The sequence below is a fragment of the Culex pipiens genome, chromosome 2 (assembly GCF_016801865.2).
Source record: "Culex pipiens pallens isolate TS chromosome 2, TS_CPP_V2, whole genome shotgun sequence".
NCBI lineage: Eukaryota > Metazoa > Arthropoda > Insecta > Diptera > Culicidae > Culex > Culex pipiens.
In genome coordinates this window covers 27,656,982-27,674,782 of record NC_068938.1, presented here as the reverse complement: position 1 = coordinate 27,674,782, position 17,801 = coordinate 27,656,982, and the positions used below count along the sequence as shown (strand labels likewise).

The window sequence follows — 17,801 nt, the reverse complement described above, 5'->3', positions numbered from 1 at the left end:
CGGTGAAGCTTCTACAAATCGGGAGATATTGGGTACTTTGACCGGTAAGGTTATCTGTACGTGGTCGCTCGTATCAAAGTTATTATCAAGTACAACGGCTTCAAGGTATCACTGTTGGAGTTTGAGGCGATAATCGGAACTGTCGAGGGGTAATGATGGTTTGCGTGGTGGGAGTTCCGGTGGAGGACAAGTTTACGGATTTGGTTACGGCGGTCATCGAGCGTGTTGAAGGGTCCAAACTGACCGCGTAACAGGTGATCATTGTTGTTGATGGTCGGACCAGCGATTAAAAACGCTTACTTTGTGAGTGAATTGCCAAAATCGGCTTCGGGAAAAGATTTGAGGAGGTTGATAAGAGATATGATTAGGAAGAAACGTGTGTAACGAGAAGGTTAAAAGGTATTTCATTTGTAATTAATCCCGCAATATTTTATTTTGTGTTTTTTTTTAATTAATAAAGTTTTACAGGTTTGTAAACGAGTTTTTGAAGTGAAATTTTTATCAAAAAGTCAGCCTGAATAAAGTTTTTTGTAGTTCTGTGTCTGTTCTAACTAAAACAAATTAAACGTGTACATAAACTGTGCAGATAAAAGTCTAAAATAGCTATCCTGATTCGTCCCAGATGACTTCAATAAATGTAATTGCTTGACTTTGATTATATTTCAAATCATTCAAATAGGTAACACTATACATCTCACTTCATACAACACACTTTCAAAAATAAAAACAAACCAGTTTCCCTTCAAATAACGGTACCTGATAAGAAAGTCTGTACAAATGGTATAAATAGGAAGGCACGTTCATCCCGGCCAAACGCATCCCGTTATCAACTGTAGCCACACTTAAAAACAATCAGTCGCATCCAGGCCCTTGAAGTGTTCACAGCGGGTGCCCCGGAATTCGAACCAGCAACCATGGCAAAGTACGATCCCAAAGCCAAACTATGGCGCGGTCCGGCCTGTCCAAGTGTCCGCAATCCGGAGGCCAACTTGGGCCAAGTCGTGATCGATTGCTTGTCGCAGAATCCCGCCAAAGTGATCCAGATCAATGCGGATGATGGCGGTGAGATGAGCTGCGCCGAGATGAAAAGGAGGATCGCCCGAGTTGTGCACCACTTGAGGCAGTTGGGATTGCGGAAGGGGGACTTTGTATCGCTGGCCTGTGGAAGCAGTGAAAATGTGGTACCAGTGTTTATTGGATGTTTGTCGCTTGGGGTTGTAGTGAATCCGTTGGCTCCGGTGTTCAGCAAGGATGATTATGCGCACATGATGAAGATGACGCAGTCCAAGGCGGTGTTCTGCGACGTAATAAATCGGGAAGTGGTTGAACAAGCCGTTGAAGAGGCTATTAAGGTAAAACCGGCGATGTTTGTGTTTGGGAACGCTGGCGGAAATTGTAGGTCCGTTGAAGATCTGTTGAGTCCGGTAGCTGGGGAAGATTTCTTTATACCAGAATATTTGGGAGATTCAAATCAACTTATGGCTATGGTACTGTGCTCATCGGGAACAACTGGTCTCCCCAAGGGAGTCTGTCTGTCGCATGCCAATCTGATCGAGGGAGACGTTTTTAGAGAGTAAGTAGTTCATAGGAGCCACATGTAAGTCTTTAGTACTAACTTCTCTCCCATCCATTAGGGCCCACAACTGCGGACCAATCTTCAACTTCAGTGCCCTGTTCTGGGCAACTGGAATGTTCGCCGTACTAACATCGTTGTACTACACCAGAACACGTGTCCTAACATCCAAACCCTTCAACGAGGAACTCCTCATCGACATCCTCACCAAGTACAATATAGAAGACGTGTTCACTCCGCCAGCGTACGTCGCCGTCCTGCAGAACTACCCGAACTTCAACCGCCTATCCTTCCCCAGTATCAAGCAGTGGACCATGGGCGGTGCAATGGTGACCCAACAGATGAGCTCCAACCTGTCCAAGAAACTACCAAACGGCGTAGCCGGGCCTATCTACGGAACCTCCGAAATGGGCATCATCAGCCGAATCCCGTTCGCTCCCGGTTCCGTAGGAACCCTGGTCCGCAACATCGAAGTAAAAATCGTCGACGACGACGGTCACCGACTGGGACCAAACCAAAAAGGAGAGATCAGATTGAAGCACAAACACCCGATGCTCGGCTATCTGTACAACGCGGACGCAACGCTAGCCGCGTTCGACGAGGAAGACTTTTTCAAATCGGGTGACGTCGGATATTTCGACTCGGACGGCTACCTCTACGTGATCGATCGCATCAAGGACATCATCAAGTTCAACAACTACCAGATTTCCCCATCGGATTTGGAAACGATCATCGAGAAGATCGACGGAGTGAAGCTGGTTTGCGTGGTAGGAGTTCCGCTTGCGGATAAGTCCGGGGATTTGGCCACCGCGGTTATCGAGCGTAACGAGGGAGCTAAGCTGACGGAGCAGGAGGTTGTTGGCTTCGTCGATGGGCAGGTCAGCGATTTCAAGAGGTTACGTGGCGGAGTTCGGTTTGTGGATGAGCTGCCAAAGTCGGCTGCAGGTAAGGTGCTGCGAAGGGTGGTCAAGGAGATGGTTTTGAAAGAGGAGGAGAAGAGTGATCGTTAGTATTAAGATGTATATTAACATATTTTACCAGGTAGTTTGATTGTAAAAGTTGTACGTGAAATAAGTATTTTTTGCAAATTAAATCTTGGGGTTTCATATTACAGTCCAGACTCGATTATCCGAAGGCCTTGGCAAAATTTCACTTCGGATAATCGAAACTTCGGAAATCGAATCACGAAAAAAACTTTTTTTTTTCGTTTTCTTATTTTTGATGACCCTTAAACTACTCAGAAGAGATTTAGAACTTTTAAAACCAAAATGGCGGCCAAAATAGCGTAATGAAATATTGAAAAAATGCATTTTTTATTTTACTTGCAATCATCCATTCAAATTTGACTAAAATTTGGTCACAGAACTCGAATTTAATGTTTAAAGTAAGAAAATAAAAAAAAACAATTTTTTTTTTGTTCGTGATTCGATTATCCGAAGTCCCAAACAAACCTTCGGTTAATCGAACTTCGAATAATCGAAATTTTGGATAATCGAGGTGTCGGATAATCGAGTCTGGACAGTATTCTTAAATGGTATTTTGGCAATGATTTAACGTATTTGATATTTAACAAAAAAAAAATCAGCTAAAGTCAGTTTTCAGTAAACATCAAGTACCTTGAAATTTTATATGTTTCAGTAATTTACAAATTAATTTTTCAAAAAGATCTATTTAAGACCATTTAATTGCTTCTCAGACCAAAAAATAAAACAATATTTTTTAAAGGATTCACTTCAACAAATCATAACTTAATCATCAAAGCTGAAATCGTAAAATTTTATTTTTATCAAATTTCTTGCCCGTTTCAACATTGATGAACACATTTTAGATAACTTATAATTAGCTCAGTACAATCTGTAAAGTTTTGCACCCCCCATCAAGGCGTCATCCATAAAGTATGTCACGCAAAAATCGGCCAAAATTAACCCCCCCTCCCCCCTATGTCACACTTTGTCACACAAGGTTGAACCCCCCATTAACAAGTACGTCACATTTTGGCAGACCCCCCCTTGTTTTCGATGGGATTTTTTATATTTTTAAACTCTCATAATTTTGGTATTTTTTGCAATTTTAATATGAAAAAATAAGTAAAATTATTAAACTGTTTTTCACAGCTTTGTATCTAATAAGTTCAAACCATTTATAGCAGTTTTCTTATGAACACCCTGCTTTCAAAAGCATTTATTTTTATCAAGCAAGAATTTGCAAAATATTGTAGTTCCAGCTGAAAAAAATATGACTATATAATAAATTATAATGTGATACGTCATCAGGGGTGACATTGGGTCTGGGGGGTGAGTTTGGGTCATACAAAAATGCAGAAATTTGTATAACCCAATCTCACCCCCCAGACCCAATGTCTCCCCTTATGACGGTGCTTCTAAATATTAGTAAGTGTGTGGTGTAGATCACCCTATTGTGGTGTAATTGAGCGCACTCCACTGAGTTCCCCTTTGTCCAGCCCTGCAATGACAGATCAAACCTGATCGGTGAGAGCCACTCACACAGGCAAGAGTTCCGGGCAGACTCTTCCTCCTTCTTCGGCTGACAGTTGGACCAATCGGACGTGAGCCCACACTCCGCGCAGCGACTAACCTCGGCAGACGATTCCCGATAGGAATGTCGGATCACACATTGGCGACCGTGACGGAGTTGTAATTTTATTTACAACTTCAAGAACCTGTGGGGAATCGTCTGCTGAGGAGGATTTTCATCGATTTTGGTTTTCATGGGTAAGCAAAGTGAGATAACTGTTGAAGTTGCCGGAGAGTGGCGAGAGTTTTTGTGTGTGAAGCAAGTGTGAGTGTGTGGTTGCTTGAAGGTGGATTTGGCGGACGTCAAAATGTTTGCAAAGTGCGGTGGAGTTTGCGAGCCTTGACAACACAATCGCGTGGGGCACGGTGGGTCAAATGGGCCCGCCGTGGTAAATAGCCTGGAAGGCCGCGATTAGTTGCAAAAAAGAAAAGAGTCGCGTTGGGCACGGTGGGTCAAATGGACCCGCCGTGGTAAATAGCCTGGAAGGCCGCGATCAGTTACAAAAAAGAAAAGAGTCGCGTTGGGCACGGTGGGTCAAATGGACCCGCCGTGGTAAATAGCCTGGAAGGCCGCGATCAGTTGCAAAAAAGAAAAGAGTCGCGTTGGGCACGGTGGGTCAAATGGGCCCGCCGTGGTAAATAGCCTGGAAGGCCGCGATTAGTTGCAAAAAAAGAAAAGAGTCGCGTTGGGCACGGTGGGTCAAATGGGCCCGCCGTGGTAAATAGCCTGGAAGGCCGCGATCAGTTGCAAAAAAGAAAAGAGTCGCGTTGGGCACGGTGGGTCAAATGGGCCCGCCGTGGTAAATAGCCTGGAAGGCCGCGATTAGTTGCAAAAAAAGAAAAGAGTCGCGTTGGGCACGGTGGGTCAAATGGGCCCGCCGTGGTAAATAGCCTGGAAGGCCGCGATTAGTTGCAAAAAAGAAAAGAGTCGCGTTGGGCACGGTGGGTCAAATGGGCCCGCCGTGGTAAATAGCCTGGAAGGCCGCGATCAGTTGCAAAAAAGAAAAGAGTCGCGTTGGGCACGGTGGGTCAAATGGGCCCGCCGTGGTAAATAGCCTGGAAGGCCGCGATCAGTTGCAAAAAAGAAAAGAGTCGCGTTGGGCACGGTGGGTCAAATGGGCCCGCCGTGGTAAATAGCCTGGAAGGCCGCGATTAGTTGCAAAAAAGAAAAGAGTCGCGTTGGGCACGGTGGGTCAAATGGACCCGCCGTGGTAAATAGCCTGGAAGGCCGCGATCAGTTGCAAAAAAGAAAAGAGTCGCGTTGGGCACGGTGGGTCAAATGGGCCCGCCGTGGTAAATAGCCTGGAAGGCCGCGATCAGTTGCAAAAAAGAAAAGAGTCGCGTTGGGCACGGTGGGTCAAATGGGCCCGCCGTGGTAAATAGCCTGGAAGGCCGCGATTAGTTGCAAAAAAAGAAAAGAGTCGCGTTGGGCACGGTGGGTCAAATGGACCTGCCGTGGTAAATAGCCTGAAAGGCCGCGATCAGTTGCAAAAAAGAAAAGAGTCGCGTTGGGCACGGTGGGTCAAATGGGCCCGCCGTGGTAAATAGCCTGGAAGGCCGCGATTAGTTGCAAAAAAGAAAAGAGTCGCGTTGGGCACGGTGGGTCAAATGGGCCCGCCGTGGTAAATAGCCTGGAAGGCCGCGATTAGTTGCAAAAAGGAAAGAGTCGCGTTGGGCACGGTGGGTCAAATGGACCCGCCGTGGTAAATAGCCTGGAAGGCCGCGATCAGTTGCAAAAAAGAAAAGAGTCGCGTTGGGCACGGTGGGTCAAATGGGCCCGCCGTGGTAAATAGCCTGGAAGGCCGCGATCAGTTGCAAAAAAAGGAAAGAGTCGCGTTGGGCACGGTGGGTCAAATGGACCCGCCGTGGTAAATAGCCTGGAAGGTCGCGATTGATCATAATGGTGAATATAAAAGCTTTGAGTTGATTAATTCCTGTTAAAGGAGAGCAGCTCGTCGGATAATAATACATAGAGTATATAGAGCAAATCTTATTAGAAGCGAGAAAAGTTACGATTTATTTTTGATAGCAGAAACATACGAACATGTTGTTCAACTTGTTCAAGATGTGTGAGTATGAGGTGCCTGTCCGATGGTGCTAAATCTCCAACTGAAAGTCTCATCTTGATGGAGAAAAAGGGCCCGCTGGATTGCCCTGGGAATGTCCGAATTCGCTGAGAACGGAAATTATGGAGATGTACGCGAGACTGCGGTTTCTAGTAGAACGGCTAGTCAGAAACCGTAGGTTCAAGAACCTACTAATAGACCGGATTGCAGAGGACCAGCTGGAGCACGTAAAGGACAAGCGGATGCGGATAGTAAAAGATATTTGGGAAACATTTATGCGCTCCTCCTCCAGTTAGAAGGTTCTACGGGAGTAAAGTGTGGCCGACGTTAAGATGGAACGGAGAATTGACGGAGAACGTCTGCTGGCGCATCCTGGATCGTTCAACGCGCTGGTTACCGATCGAGCCCTTTTGGAGAACGTTAAAAAACGCCTGCTTGACGAGGAGGGAAAAGGACAACCGAGCTTAATAGACGACTCTGGTCTCTCTTCAATTGTCGAAAAAGAGACGGCCAGAGCAACGGAACCGGAAAGAACCAGGAAAAAAAACCACAAAGTCTTTCCATCGTTGGGTGGATGATGCTGTTGAAAGCAATAATAGTGACACAGCGCGTGTCATTTCTATAGATAACGGAAGAGGAAAAATCGAGAAGTTTCACGACCCTGATGCAACAAAACACATGGTGTGCGACAAGACGTTGTTTGAAGATCTTCAGTCCTATTAAAAATAATTTCTGTGATCAAGTCCAGCCAAACGCTAGTGACGGATTCAGCCGGAGCTGTTCAGTAAAGACGCAAGTGAACAGTTGTTGAACTAAAAGATGTTGTTGAATTGAATGACGAAAGACAGCTTGCTTAATTCTTGTCAAACTCATTTTATAGGAAAAATAAAGCTGTTTTTTTTTTAATGGAGAAGAGGAGAGATGTGTGGTGTAGATCACCCTATTGTGGTGTAATTGAGCGCACTCCACTGAGTTCCCCTTTGTCCAGCCCTGCAATGACAGATCAAACCTGATCGGTGAGAGCCACTCACACAGGCAAGAGTTCCGGGCAGACTCTTCCTCCTTCTTCGGCTGACAGTTGGACCAATCGGACGTGAGCCCACACTCCGCGCAGCGACTAACCTCGGCAGACGATTCCCGATAGGAATGTCGGATCACACAGTAAGCAAATAATTTTAGAAAAGAGGATTTAATTTAATTGTGTACATTGCAAATTAACATTATGCAATCATTAAAAAAAATCTAGCGTGACGTCACAATCTCGCAAACCCCCCCTCCCCCCTTCGTCACATCTTGTCACACCTTCGGTAACCCCCCCTCCCCCCCTAAGAGCGTACGTACTTTATGGATGACGCCTCAACATGTTTTTCAAAACATTAATAATAATTCATTACAACACACCACTCGAAATGCACATTCTCAGATCAAGCTCAAATTTGGTGGAGCTATTGATACTAGAAAAACATTAAAGAATCCGGATTTTGAACCAAATTGGACAACCCCTTCTTTTTGGCACCGCCCCAAAGTTTTGCGATTTTTGTCATGTTTATAAAATTAACCTCTTTTTTAAATGACCAACTTTACACGTAATTTTCTCAATATACATGCGATTACATTTTGAATTAAATTTCGCTATCGTGCTTCCCAGACGATTTTACATAAGAATCATTTTTTCGTATTTCTAAAATTTTCAATAAAACCATTATAATTTTTTTCCTTAATTCCAAGCACGCAATTCAGAAAAAATGTTCCCTGCATCATTTCCCATGAGAATTTCTGAAGTTTTTTTTTAAAGGTCCAAGAAACCAAATTTTAATTTTTTTTTCTGGAAACGGACAGTATATTTTACAGCATAAAATTTGGAAATCGGGTTGCTAACTTTGTAATGTTTCTGTTTCAAACGAAATAAAAAATGAGAATTCAACAGCTGTCAAAATTCGTTAGATTTGTCCTAATTCACCCGAGATGCCGGAACTTAGGGCAAAAACATAAATATACGTGAATATAAAACCCAATCTTTTAAAAATATATTAAATATTACAATGTATAGCGGTATACGCACCTCGGAAGGAACCGGTCAAGAAAAAAAAATCAAATGGGCAGCAACGGCAGCGTAAGCAAGTCAGAGAGGGTGAAGAAAAGCCTCAAGAAATCGCTCCCTCTCCTTTGTTCTACTGTTCGTAAAGCTGTTTCTTGACCCCTTTCCTTCCGATCTGCATACTAGCCTTATAGGGGAATCGCATGTAACTCCATCGTGCATAGTGAAAATCAGCAAACCGGATGCAGGGAGTGCTTGACCTGTCAAACATATGAGAATATCTGCTAGATAATACTTATAGAGTTAGGTAATGTACACTTAAATAACAGCAATAACAATATATAAAAAATAAAGCCAATTTACATTTTAGTGCTAAACAATCCAAATCTGGAATTCACCGGGACACCATATCAAAATTCGGGAATTCTCGGTTTTGGAAAAATCCCGGGATGGGCGCACTACATCTAGAGTACTTTTTCAAAGGTCCTTTTTACCATGTGATTCCTTTGTTAATAATATTATGTTTTTTCTAGAATTTAAATATTCTTCATTTGTTAATGAAACTCAATTGATTTGACTCCAAAATAATCTCGATTTCAAAAACAAAATTCAAAAATGAAAGTTTTATCAACGAATGCCCGCCTCCCCTATAACGTGTTGTTTTCATTTCGTGCGAGCCATCACCGCCCAACAGGGGGTAGCTCAAAACGCCTCACCACCCCCTTTCAAGCGCGTGCCCAACATAGAAAGTGGGCCCACCAGCTGATACAGCCACAAACATTGCGGGCCCACCCGTTCAATGCTGGTCACTGGCTCACAACAGTGAGCTCGTGAGTTTCTCACACAGTTCGTCATGTGACATTTTGCTGCCTGATTGGAAAAATATTGCGAGTGAAGAAAAGAAGGAAAAAAATTGTTCGCAGTCTCGTTTTGATCTTGTGACTTGAATTTTGGGACGGAGTGCCAGCAAAAACCTGTAGGTGGTGAAAATGTCGTCCAAGGACCGTATTCCGATCTTCCCGTCGCGAGGCGCCCAGATGCAGATGAAGGCTCGGTTGGCCGGAGCCCACAAGGGTCACGGGTTGCTGAAGAAGAAGGCCGATGCGCTGCAGATGCGATTCCGGATGATTCTGAGCAAGATCATCGAGACCAAGACGCTGATGGGGGAGGTCATGAAGGAGGCGGCCTTTTCGCTGGCCGAGGCCAAGTTCCTGTCCGGGGACTTTAACCAGGTGGTGCTCCAGAACGTCACCAAGGCCCAGATCAAGATCCGGACCAAGAGAGACAACGTCGCGGGTGTCACGCTGCCCGTGTTCGAGTCGTACCAGGACGGTAGCGATACGTACGAGCTGACCGGGTTGGCCAAGGGTGGTCAGCAGATGCAGAAGCTCAAGAAGAACTACCAGAGCGCCGTCAAGCTGCTGGTCGAGCTGGCTTCGCTGCAGACGTCGTTCGTCACCCTGGACGAGGTCATCAAGATCACCAACCGGAGAGTGAACGCCATCGAGCACGTCATCATCCCCCGGATTGACCGCACGCTGGCCTACATCATCTCCGAGCTGGACGAGCTGGAGCGCGAGGAGTTTTACCGTCTGAAGAAGATCCAGGACAAGAAGCGAATCGCCCGCAAGAAGGAGGAAGTCCGCAAGGCGGCCCTGCTCGAGAAGGGCATCGACGTCCGAGATCAGGCCAACCTGCTGGACGAGGGTGACGATGATATTCTGTTCTAAACAGCCCTTCGGTGCTATTATTGGTTGATCCTTGCATGTGTTACAAATGTTTTATTCGTCCTGTGCGGGACGGGCAGTTTAAGCTACGCAGAAAAATATTCAATGATTCGATATTCAAAGTATAAAAAATATATATAAACTAAACAGTGAACAAACGCAGAAACGGCGGTTTAGGGGGACTTTCGAGAAATGAGCTGACTACGCGGCCAACAGGATTTTTAACGGGGGTTTTGTCCTGTAAAAAAGAAGCAGTAAAGTGCGTGTCCTGTACCATTATCTGTGTGTAATAGTGATGTAATATTTTCCATTTACGATAAATAAAGCTAACCTTGAGTAAAACGTAGAGTAAAATGCGGGACCTTTCGATTGCATTCCAGCAGCGTTGTTGAGAAACATGCACTTTAACTTCCAAGTATTTCATGCAGCACGATGTATTTCCAGTAAATCTTTAATAGGATACAATTCAATGAAATAATAAGATTTGGAAGTAACACAACTGAAATTCAAAAAGAAAGCACTCCAAATTTATTGAATAAAATACAAGTGTATAAATTTTAACTATTAGGATTATTTTTGGGGGTTGTTTACTAACTATTCATTTCAACTCGTTTTAACTCCTCGCCTTTCCATGGATTACGCCTGCCGTTAGGTTACTGGATGTACTTGCATGGCCTTCAAATGGATGAATGGCTCAAACTGCTGCCTAACATTAGGCAATTTCTACAAAAATTTCAGAAAGGATTCAAACGTTTAATTTATTAATCATACAAATTATTTTTATAATTTCGCGGCTGCTAAAAAATTTAATTTCATTTTTTGGGCAAAAAAAGTCTAAAAATGTTCTTGAAATCATTTGCTTGATTGTAGATTATTCAGAATACATTCTATGACGTTTTATGAATTTTAAATCAATCTCTTTACAAATATTAAATTTTCGAGATCACAAATCGCTACAAAACGTATTTTTTTTATTTTTTTCATATATTTGTATATTTAAAAAATTATAGTACCAAAAATATGGTACAAATATTACAAGTTTTTGTACTTCGAACCAAAAAATCAATGGGAAATGTACAATATTAAAAAAAAAAAAACTAAATTTAAATGGAAATGTAAGTGCAATCAGTTTCTGCGAATAATTTTCAGCATATTTGGGTATTGAATTATTAAAATTTTGGAGTACAGTACCGCACAGAGTTTTGTTAAGGAGCGGCCGTGGCTGACTGGTTACGGTGTTCGCTTTGTAAGCGAATGGTCCTGGGTTCGATTCCCATCTGCTCCCAACGTGAAAGTATAGGAAATATAAATCTTGAAACTCTGAACATGAACGAAAAACCAAAGTCGCTCGAGTCGGGGTTCGATCCCCCGTCCTTTGGATTGGTAAGCAAAAATGCTAACCACTAGGCCATCGCGACTTGGTGAGCTATGACTGGAATTAGGAATACTGTTACTACCAACTATATACGCGCTGGGTCCTTGTCCATTTGACAAGGGTTCGGAAGTTCTAAATAAACGTTTGAATCCGATTGGTGCAAACGTTCTTCAGGGCGGGGCTTGTCGATAAAGCTGAAGTACCTCGCGCTCGGCTAGCCAGCGTAGAAATGGGTCACCGAAGCTCGGCAGAGCTAACACCTTCCAAATGCCTATGCGAGTTATTTGCATGTATAGAATGTAGATCTAAAAATACATGGAAACAACTCAATTTGTAAGAAGCGGCCGCGTGGTCCCGTTTGGTTGGTTGCACACACACACACACACACACAGTACCGCACAGAGTTTTGTTATTGTTCAAATTCTTGTTTTCGTCAAATCTTTCTTTTTTTTTGTTTTCTTGCAAAACCACTGAACTAGTTCAAAATGCATTTAAAACCTTGTTTAAAACACTTTTTCTATTCATATGTTGAGACTAAGGCTTGTTGCATTACATTTTTTATTTGTGAACATTGTTTTTTTATATGTTTGTTAATATGTATGGAGCTATAACCTAGCAAGGGCAAACAATTATAATATTTATAACAGCGTTGCCATTTTTTTAAATACAAAATTAAAAAAAAATACATTTGAAAAAACAGTCGAAAAAAAAACACTGCCGGATTTTAAATCAAAAGATTTATCAAAAATGTTGGTAAAGTGCACCGTTTTTAAGGAAAATCTATACGCAGAAAAATGTTTTGTAGAATCAGCCTATACGAGGTTTGTTTAACAACAAAAATTTTGTTAAATATAATCAACTCCGATTTTGCGTTGAAACAAACCTTGATTTTCTCAATTCCACAAAAATCTTTTGTTGTTTTGAAAAAGTTGCTTTGACGTTTAGCGTTGATTCAACAAAAATCTTGATTTTCAAATCAACAAAATGTTTTGTTGATTCAAATATACATTATTTTTCTGCGTGTATCTTAACATGTTTTTTTTTGCAAAAATGCAATACAGTGGACTCTCTGGCTGTCAATTTTCTCGTTATCAGTATTGCTCCAGCTGTCAATAAAATGTTCAGCCCTTTCAAGAAGATTGCTTTGATTTATTATTCTATAATTTAATAACTACCTCCCTCTTCAATATCGACAACGAGAGAATCCACTATATTTAGGAGTTTTTTTTCACTAGTGCCCATGGTTTCCCATGTTAAAAAAAACACTTTTTACAGAAAATTTCCTATAAATTTGTCTCAGAAACATTTGAGATGAATTTTTAGTAAATGAGGTACAGGTAAAAAAAATAAACATACCTGAAGTTTTTTTTTGAAAAGGTCCAATAAACCAAATTTCCAGTTTTTGCTTTTTGGGTGTTTTCAAAACCGCCTTGAGTCAGAGGTATCAAAAAACACCCAAAAAGCAAAAATTGAAAACTTGGTTTATTGGTCCTTTTCAGGAAAAAACTCCAGATACGTGAAATAACCTTACAACAACTTTAAATTTAAGACCAACATTTGAAAATAAGACCCTTTTTTAAATGTTCGATTAAAATTTTGGTGTTTTAAAATGCATTAGTTCAGTTGTTTTGCAATCATTAGTTTTCAAAAAAAAATAAAGATTTGACGAAAACAAAAATGTTAGCGAAAAAAATATTTGTGATAATAAACATCGAAAATTTTCAAAAAATCAAAAGGTTTTTGAATCAACCTAAGCATGCTTAAAAATGATTCTTAACGCAGGGGAATGCATTTTAATTGATTTCAGGTTATTGTACTTACAGTTGAATTGAAATTTTGAAAAAATATTTTATTTGCATCCTGATTTATCGGGCCCACTTTAAGCGGGGGAAGACAAAAACTTTAAATAAAAGTAGAAATTGAGCAGAAAACTTTCGTGTATTTCAACCAATTTTTGAAAATTTAGATTTTTGTGCCCATCTTTAGCCGCATGTAACAGCGCTTAAGATCTTTTTTTAAATTATGACCTGAATTGTAACTTAACATAATATGAGTCCCTCTTAACCCTTCAAAATAGTCCTGGAAGCCAAAATAAATCATGATTTCTGGAGTTTTTTTTAAAAGGTCCAATAAACCAAATTTTCAGTTTTTGCTTTTTGGTTTAAAATCTCTGTCTCAAGGCGGTTTCAAAAACGCTCAAAAAGCAAAAATTGGAAATTTGGTTTATTGGACCTTTTAAAAAAAAAACTCCAGTTATTTTAAAAATATTGCAAAAACATGTACAATCGATGACATTACCCTATTTGAACTGACCACCCTGCTGTAATTTTATTCACCACACTCACTCCCCTGTCACCGCTAACGAGAGAAACGTCAAATTCGTGAGAGAGAGCCCAACATAAATTTCTATGCTGCGCTCTCTCAAAAACGAAAACCATTCTCCAGCCAGCAGCAGCAGCAGCAAGCAAAATCCTGCTCAGTTTCAGTGTTGGCTTCCTCGTCGAAGCTTGGTTCTTTCGTCTGCGTGCGTGCGCGTTCGTGGTGTGTTTTCAAAGAGGACTGTGTGTCTTTCTCTTTCACTCCGAAGTTTGATTCCGTTCCGTTCCGGGAAGGTTCATTACGGTGTCGTTCCGTCGCGCGTGGATCGGTTTTTGGCCGGCACGGGCCATTCGATCGCCGTTTTCGTGGTGATTTTTAAAGTGAGTTTTCCACCGATTTCCTGTGTGTCACGGAATCGTCCTCCACCCTCTGGGCTACATCCCCCTCCTGTTCCTCCTTTTGGTTGTGGCCACTCTTGAATGAATGGTTGGCCAGCAGTAGGCTGTGACTGTGTGTGTGTTTAGGTTTTGACTGACACAGAAAGCGTAGAAAAGAGAGGAGTTAAAAAACGCAACAAGAATATGGACAGAAGGAAAATCGGAGCACACAAAACTGGTTCTGCGGGTTCCGGGGTGGCCGCCGCGGAGCGGCTGAGGAAGATGACGATCCTCGACCTCCGCTGGTAGTGGTGTATCGTGCTCCGAAACAGTTACACTCTCACACCGAAAAACGTCAGAGCATTAGGATTCGAAAGGATCTTTGTTGACACGATCCGGCCGGAACCGTGGCCCGGGATCCGCCACCAAGTTAGGTTCTACTTGAATGAGCGCGGGTTCGGGAAAATGAATCGAGTGAAAATGGAATAACTGGCAATAATTGCTCAATGGAACAACACCGCCGCGGACTCGGCCAGTCCAGAATTTGTGTGTGTTTTATTTACGGCCAGAGTTCCGTTGTTTGTGTTGGTCGTGAACGGTTGTTCGTGGTGGTGAGAGAAGAGGGCGTAAGAGCAAGTGAAGATCGAGCCGATAGAGCGGCCAGATGTTGGAATATCACAAGTTTTATTGGTCTTGTAACTAGTAGCTTTAATTTAGTTCATCGAGAGGTATTAGAAATTCAATTTCTAGATTTGGTTACACTATTTTAGGCATTTCAGGTACCCGAAAATCGCATCCGTGTTAGGGAAGCGCATTTTTGGTGGTCAATTTTATGTATTCTAGGTACTTGACATTCTCGTCGGTGTTGCAGAAGCACCAAGTTTGCTTGCAAATTCTCTGCGTTTTGTTAACATTTTCAAAAATTCTAGTAGAAATACCAATGCAAAGTGGTTCGGTCGCAAGATCGTTCATGAGCTTTGGTGTCTTCAGAAAAGTTATTGCAAATGGCAAGAGGCAACTTGCAGCTTGATTGAAAATTACGGTGGTTTTGAAAATCTTACTGTTCAGGAATATTTTTGGGAAATTGTTGGTCTTCTAGAAAGCCTAAAAAATGCCCCAAAAAATGAAGGAGAAAAAAAATTAATACTGAATACAGTCTAGACCAAGGGGTTGGAAACTCTTAGAGCTATACTTATTAAGTTAACCAGTATACTAATTATTTCCTTTACATACCGCCAGTATACTTACCAATATACTGAGAGTATCTTAATATACTAACAGTTTACTGCTTTTCGGTTAGCATACTAACAAGTATACTGGAATATCATTAGTATACTCAGTATTCCTAAGTAATATTAGAGTTTCCAGCCCCTTGGTCCAGATTCGATAATCCGAAGGCCTTGGCAAAATTTCGAATCACGATTTTTTTTTCGTTGTATAGTTTCTAATTGTTGAGCTTTAGTATGACTCCTAAAATACTCTAAAGTAGTTTAGAATTTTTAAATCTAAGATGGCGGCCAAAATGGGGGTGATGAAATACACTGAACTCTCTGGCTGTCGATCTTCTCGATATCAATATTGCTCCAGCTGTCTATAAATTTTTCATCCCCTTCAATTAGATTGCATTGATTATCGTTCTATAATTTGATATCTCCCGCTCTCGACGGTCCCTTCAATATCGACAACGAGAAAGTTCACTGTATTGAAAATATCCAGGTTTTTAAGCGAAGATGGCGTTCGAATGGTGAACGCCCGAAATGTCAAAATCGCACCAACATTAGAAAAAATGTGGCTGTCATGCCATGGCACACTTTTCCTGTAATGTTGGTACTGCGTAATTTTGACATTTCGAGCGTTCACCATTCGAACGCCATCTTCGCTTAAAAACCTCGATACATTTCTTAATTTTATATGCAATCCACCATTCAAATTTGACTAAAATGAGGTCGCAGAACTCGAATTTAATGTTAAAAATAAGAAAATAAAAAACACGATTTTGTTTTGTTCGTGATTCGATTATCCATACAAACCTTGCACAAATTATAATAAACTATTCAAAATACATTGTGTGACAATTATTTTGTGTATTTTTAATCCAATATGGCACTTTTAAGCTTTTGAATTTTGAACATTGGCCCACGGATCGGGAAAATACATACAACTTAGGAAATTATATTTTCATAAGTTCATTGAAATTTTGCCAATTTTCGATAGTATCATAACTGTAATAGATTTTCTTTAAAAAATGATGGTTTGGCTTAAAATTTGTTGTTTTTTTATTTTATTTTTTGGATCTCTCCCTTCCCTTATTTTGGCCTTGACCAGAGCGGAGGGACACATTTTTTTTTTAAAATAAATTGCGTACCAGCCTTAATTGAATGTTGCTGAATAAATTTCGAATCTAATAGTGCAAAAATCATCCCATTTTGATTTGTTTGAAGTCCCGTTTTTTTCGGAATGATACCAAATACCTTCAAATAAGAGGTAATTCTACGTCAAATAAGTTGTAAAATGCATTGAATTCGTTTTTTTTTTTGTTAAAAATAAATCGTATTTTAACGATTTAATAAACATAGGTATTTTAAATGAATTGCATTTAATTGAAAAAACTCTGAAAACATGGGTACACCTAAACGATGGTTGCCAAATATTCAATATTACAATCATTTGAAATGTTAGTTTTGATTTCAAAATTTTCAAAATATAGTTTTTTCGATAAGATCATTAAATTCATAAAATGGAGGTCTGTTTTTTTATTTTTGTTTTATTCGCTGTATTTCAGCAACCAGAATTCTCTAATGTTTTTTAGGCAATTTTATTGGAATTTATTTTAACTCTTCGAAAAATATATTTTTGGGAATGGACAATTACGGGTACGAAGTTGCATATAATCACAAAAAGTCTGTAAAGTACATGCCGATTGCAAATTTGATATATTTAAAAACTGAAATGAGAATAAAATGTGTGGTAAATTTTTTATTTTGCCAAAAAAAAAACATAAAATAAAATTAAAACAAGGCGCAAAATTCTATGGGTCAAAAGTCAAAATTCTATGTCGTCAAATAGTTATTTATCTCATAAAAAAAATTTGAAAATTAAAAAAAAATTCAAAATTCTAATTTTGGGAAACTGTAAAAAAATGTTAATTAAAAAATCGGCAGATTTTTTTTCCGTGTGCCAACTTTTTTTTCTGTATACCACTATTGGAATCAATACCTAAAACTTTGCCGAAGACACCATACCGAACAGATTTTCTTATATTTACGTACCATTTTTGTATGTACAACTTCCAAAACTGTATGGAGATGATACAAAGTGGCTTCTTTGGGCATATGGAAGGATCCCTCCCCATCATTCAAATTTGAGCCAAAAAAAAAAAAAAAAATACAAAAAATAAAAATTCACGTAATTGGCCTATTTCGTAGAGAATTGCGCACTACACTTCTGTTGGTATAATAAGGTTCATTTTGACAGACAGTTAAACAATCTAAACATACATAATCGATTTTTAAACTAGCTACTTCGATTAAGTTAAATCTAATTGTTTAGAGAATTGTCGATCCCCTTGATTTTTAATCAAATAAATTTTCAAAGTTGACATAAAACCGATTTTAATAAATTTTCTCATCTTTATTTTAGACATACATAAAAATTAAATTAATTTTTAACTGTGCACATGAAATTTCATCACCATCTTTGAGTTAAACAGTTTGTATCACTTTAGAGGAGTTAACTGCCGTTCTACGCATAATTGTCCCATGTTCAAAAAAGTGCAACTGAGAAAAACGCGAT

The 17,801-nt window shown here is 40.4% G+C and overlaps 3 protein-coding genes across 7 annotated transcripts in view; all 3 read left to right on the top strand.

Annotated features, from left to right (window-relative positions):
• Positions 1-6,665, top strand: LOC120429628 (uncharacterized). Of its 2 annotated transcripts, XM_039594659.2 has the most exons (3): positions 1-44; positions 106-1,573; positions 1,635-6,665. In XM_039594659.2, the coding sequence occupies exons 2-3, from the start codon at positions 915-917 to the stop codon at positions 2,581-2,583; spliced, it is 1,608 nt and encodes a 535-aa protein (XP_039450593.1). In that variant the 5' UTR covers positions 1-44; positions 106-914; the 3' UTR covers positions 2,584-6,665. The 2 variants fall into 2 exon arrangements, with proteins under 2 accessions (XP_039450593.1, XP_039450595.1); XM_039594661.2 differs by having other exon boundaries at positions 7-1,573.
• A 2,391-nt stretch (positions 6,666-9,056) lies between these two features.
• Positions 9,057-10,292, top strand: LOC120429629 (V-type proton ATPase subunit D 1). The gene has a single exon (XM_039594662.2). The coding sequence runs from the start codon at positions 9,201-9,203 to the stop codon at positions 9,939-9,941; it is 741 nt and encodes a 246-aa protein (XP_039450596.1). The 5' UTR covers positions 9,057-9,200; the 3' UTR covers positions 9,942-10,292.
• A 3,498-nt stretch (positions 10,293-13,790) lies between these two features.
• Positions 13,791-17,801, top strand: part of LOC120421296 (disintegrin and metalloproteinase domain-containing protein 10) — a 185,940-nt gene continuing 181,929 nt past the window's right edge. For all 4 annotated transcript variants that reach the window (XR_008212087.1, XM_052708030.1, XM_052708031.1 and 1 more), the window contains exon 1: positions 13,791-14,012. The gene's annotated coding sequence lies outside the window, so the exon portion shown is untranslated. The remainder of the gene's footprint in view (positions 14,013-17,801) is intronic.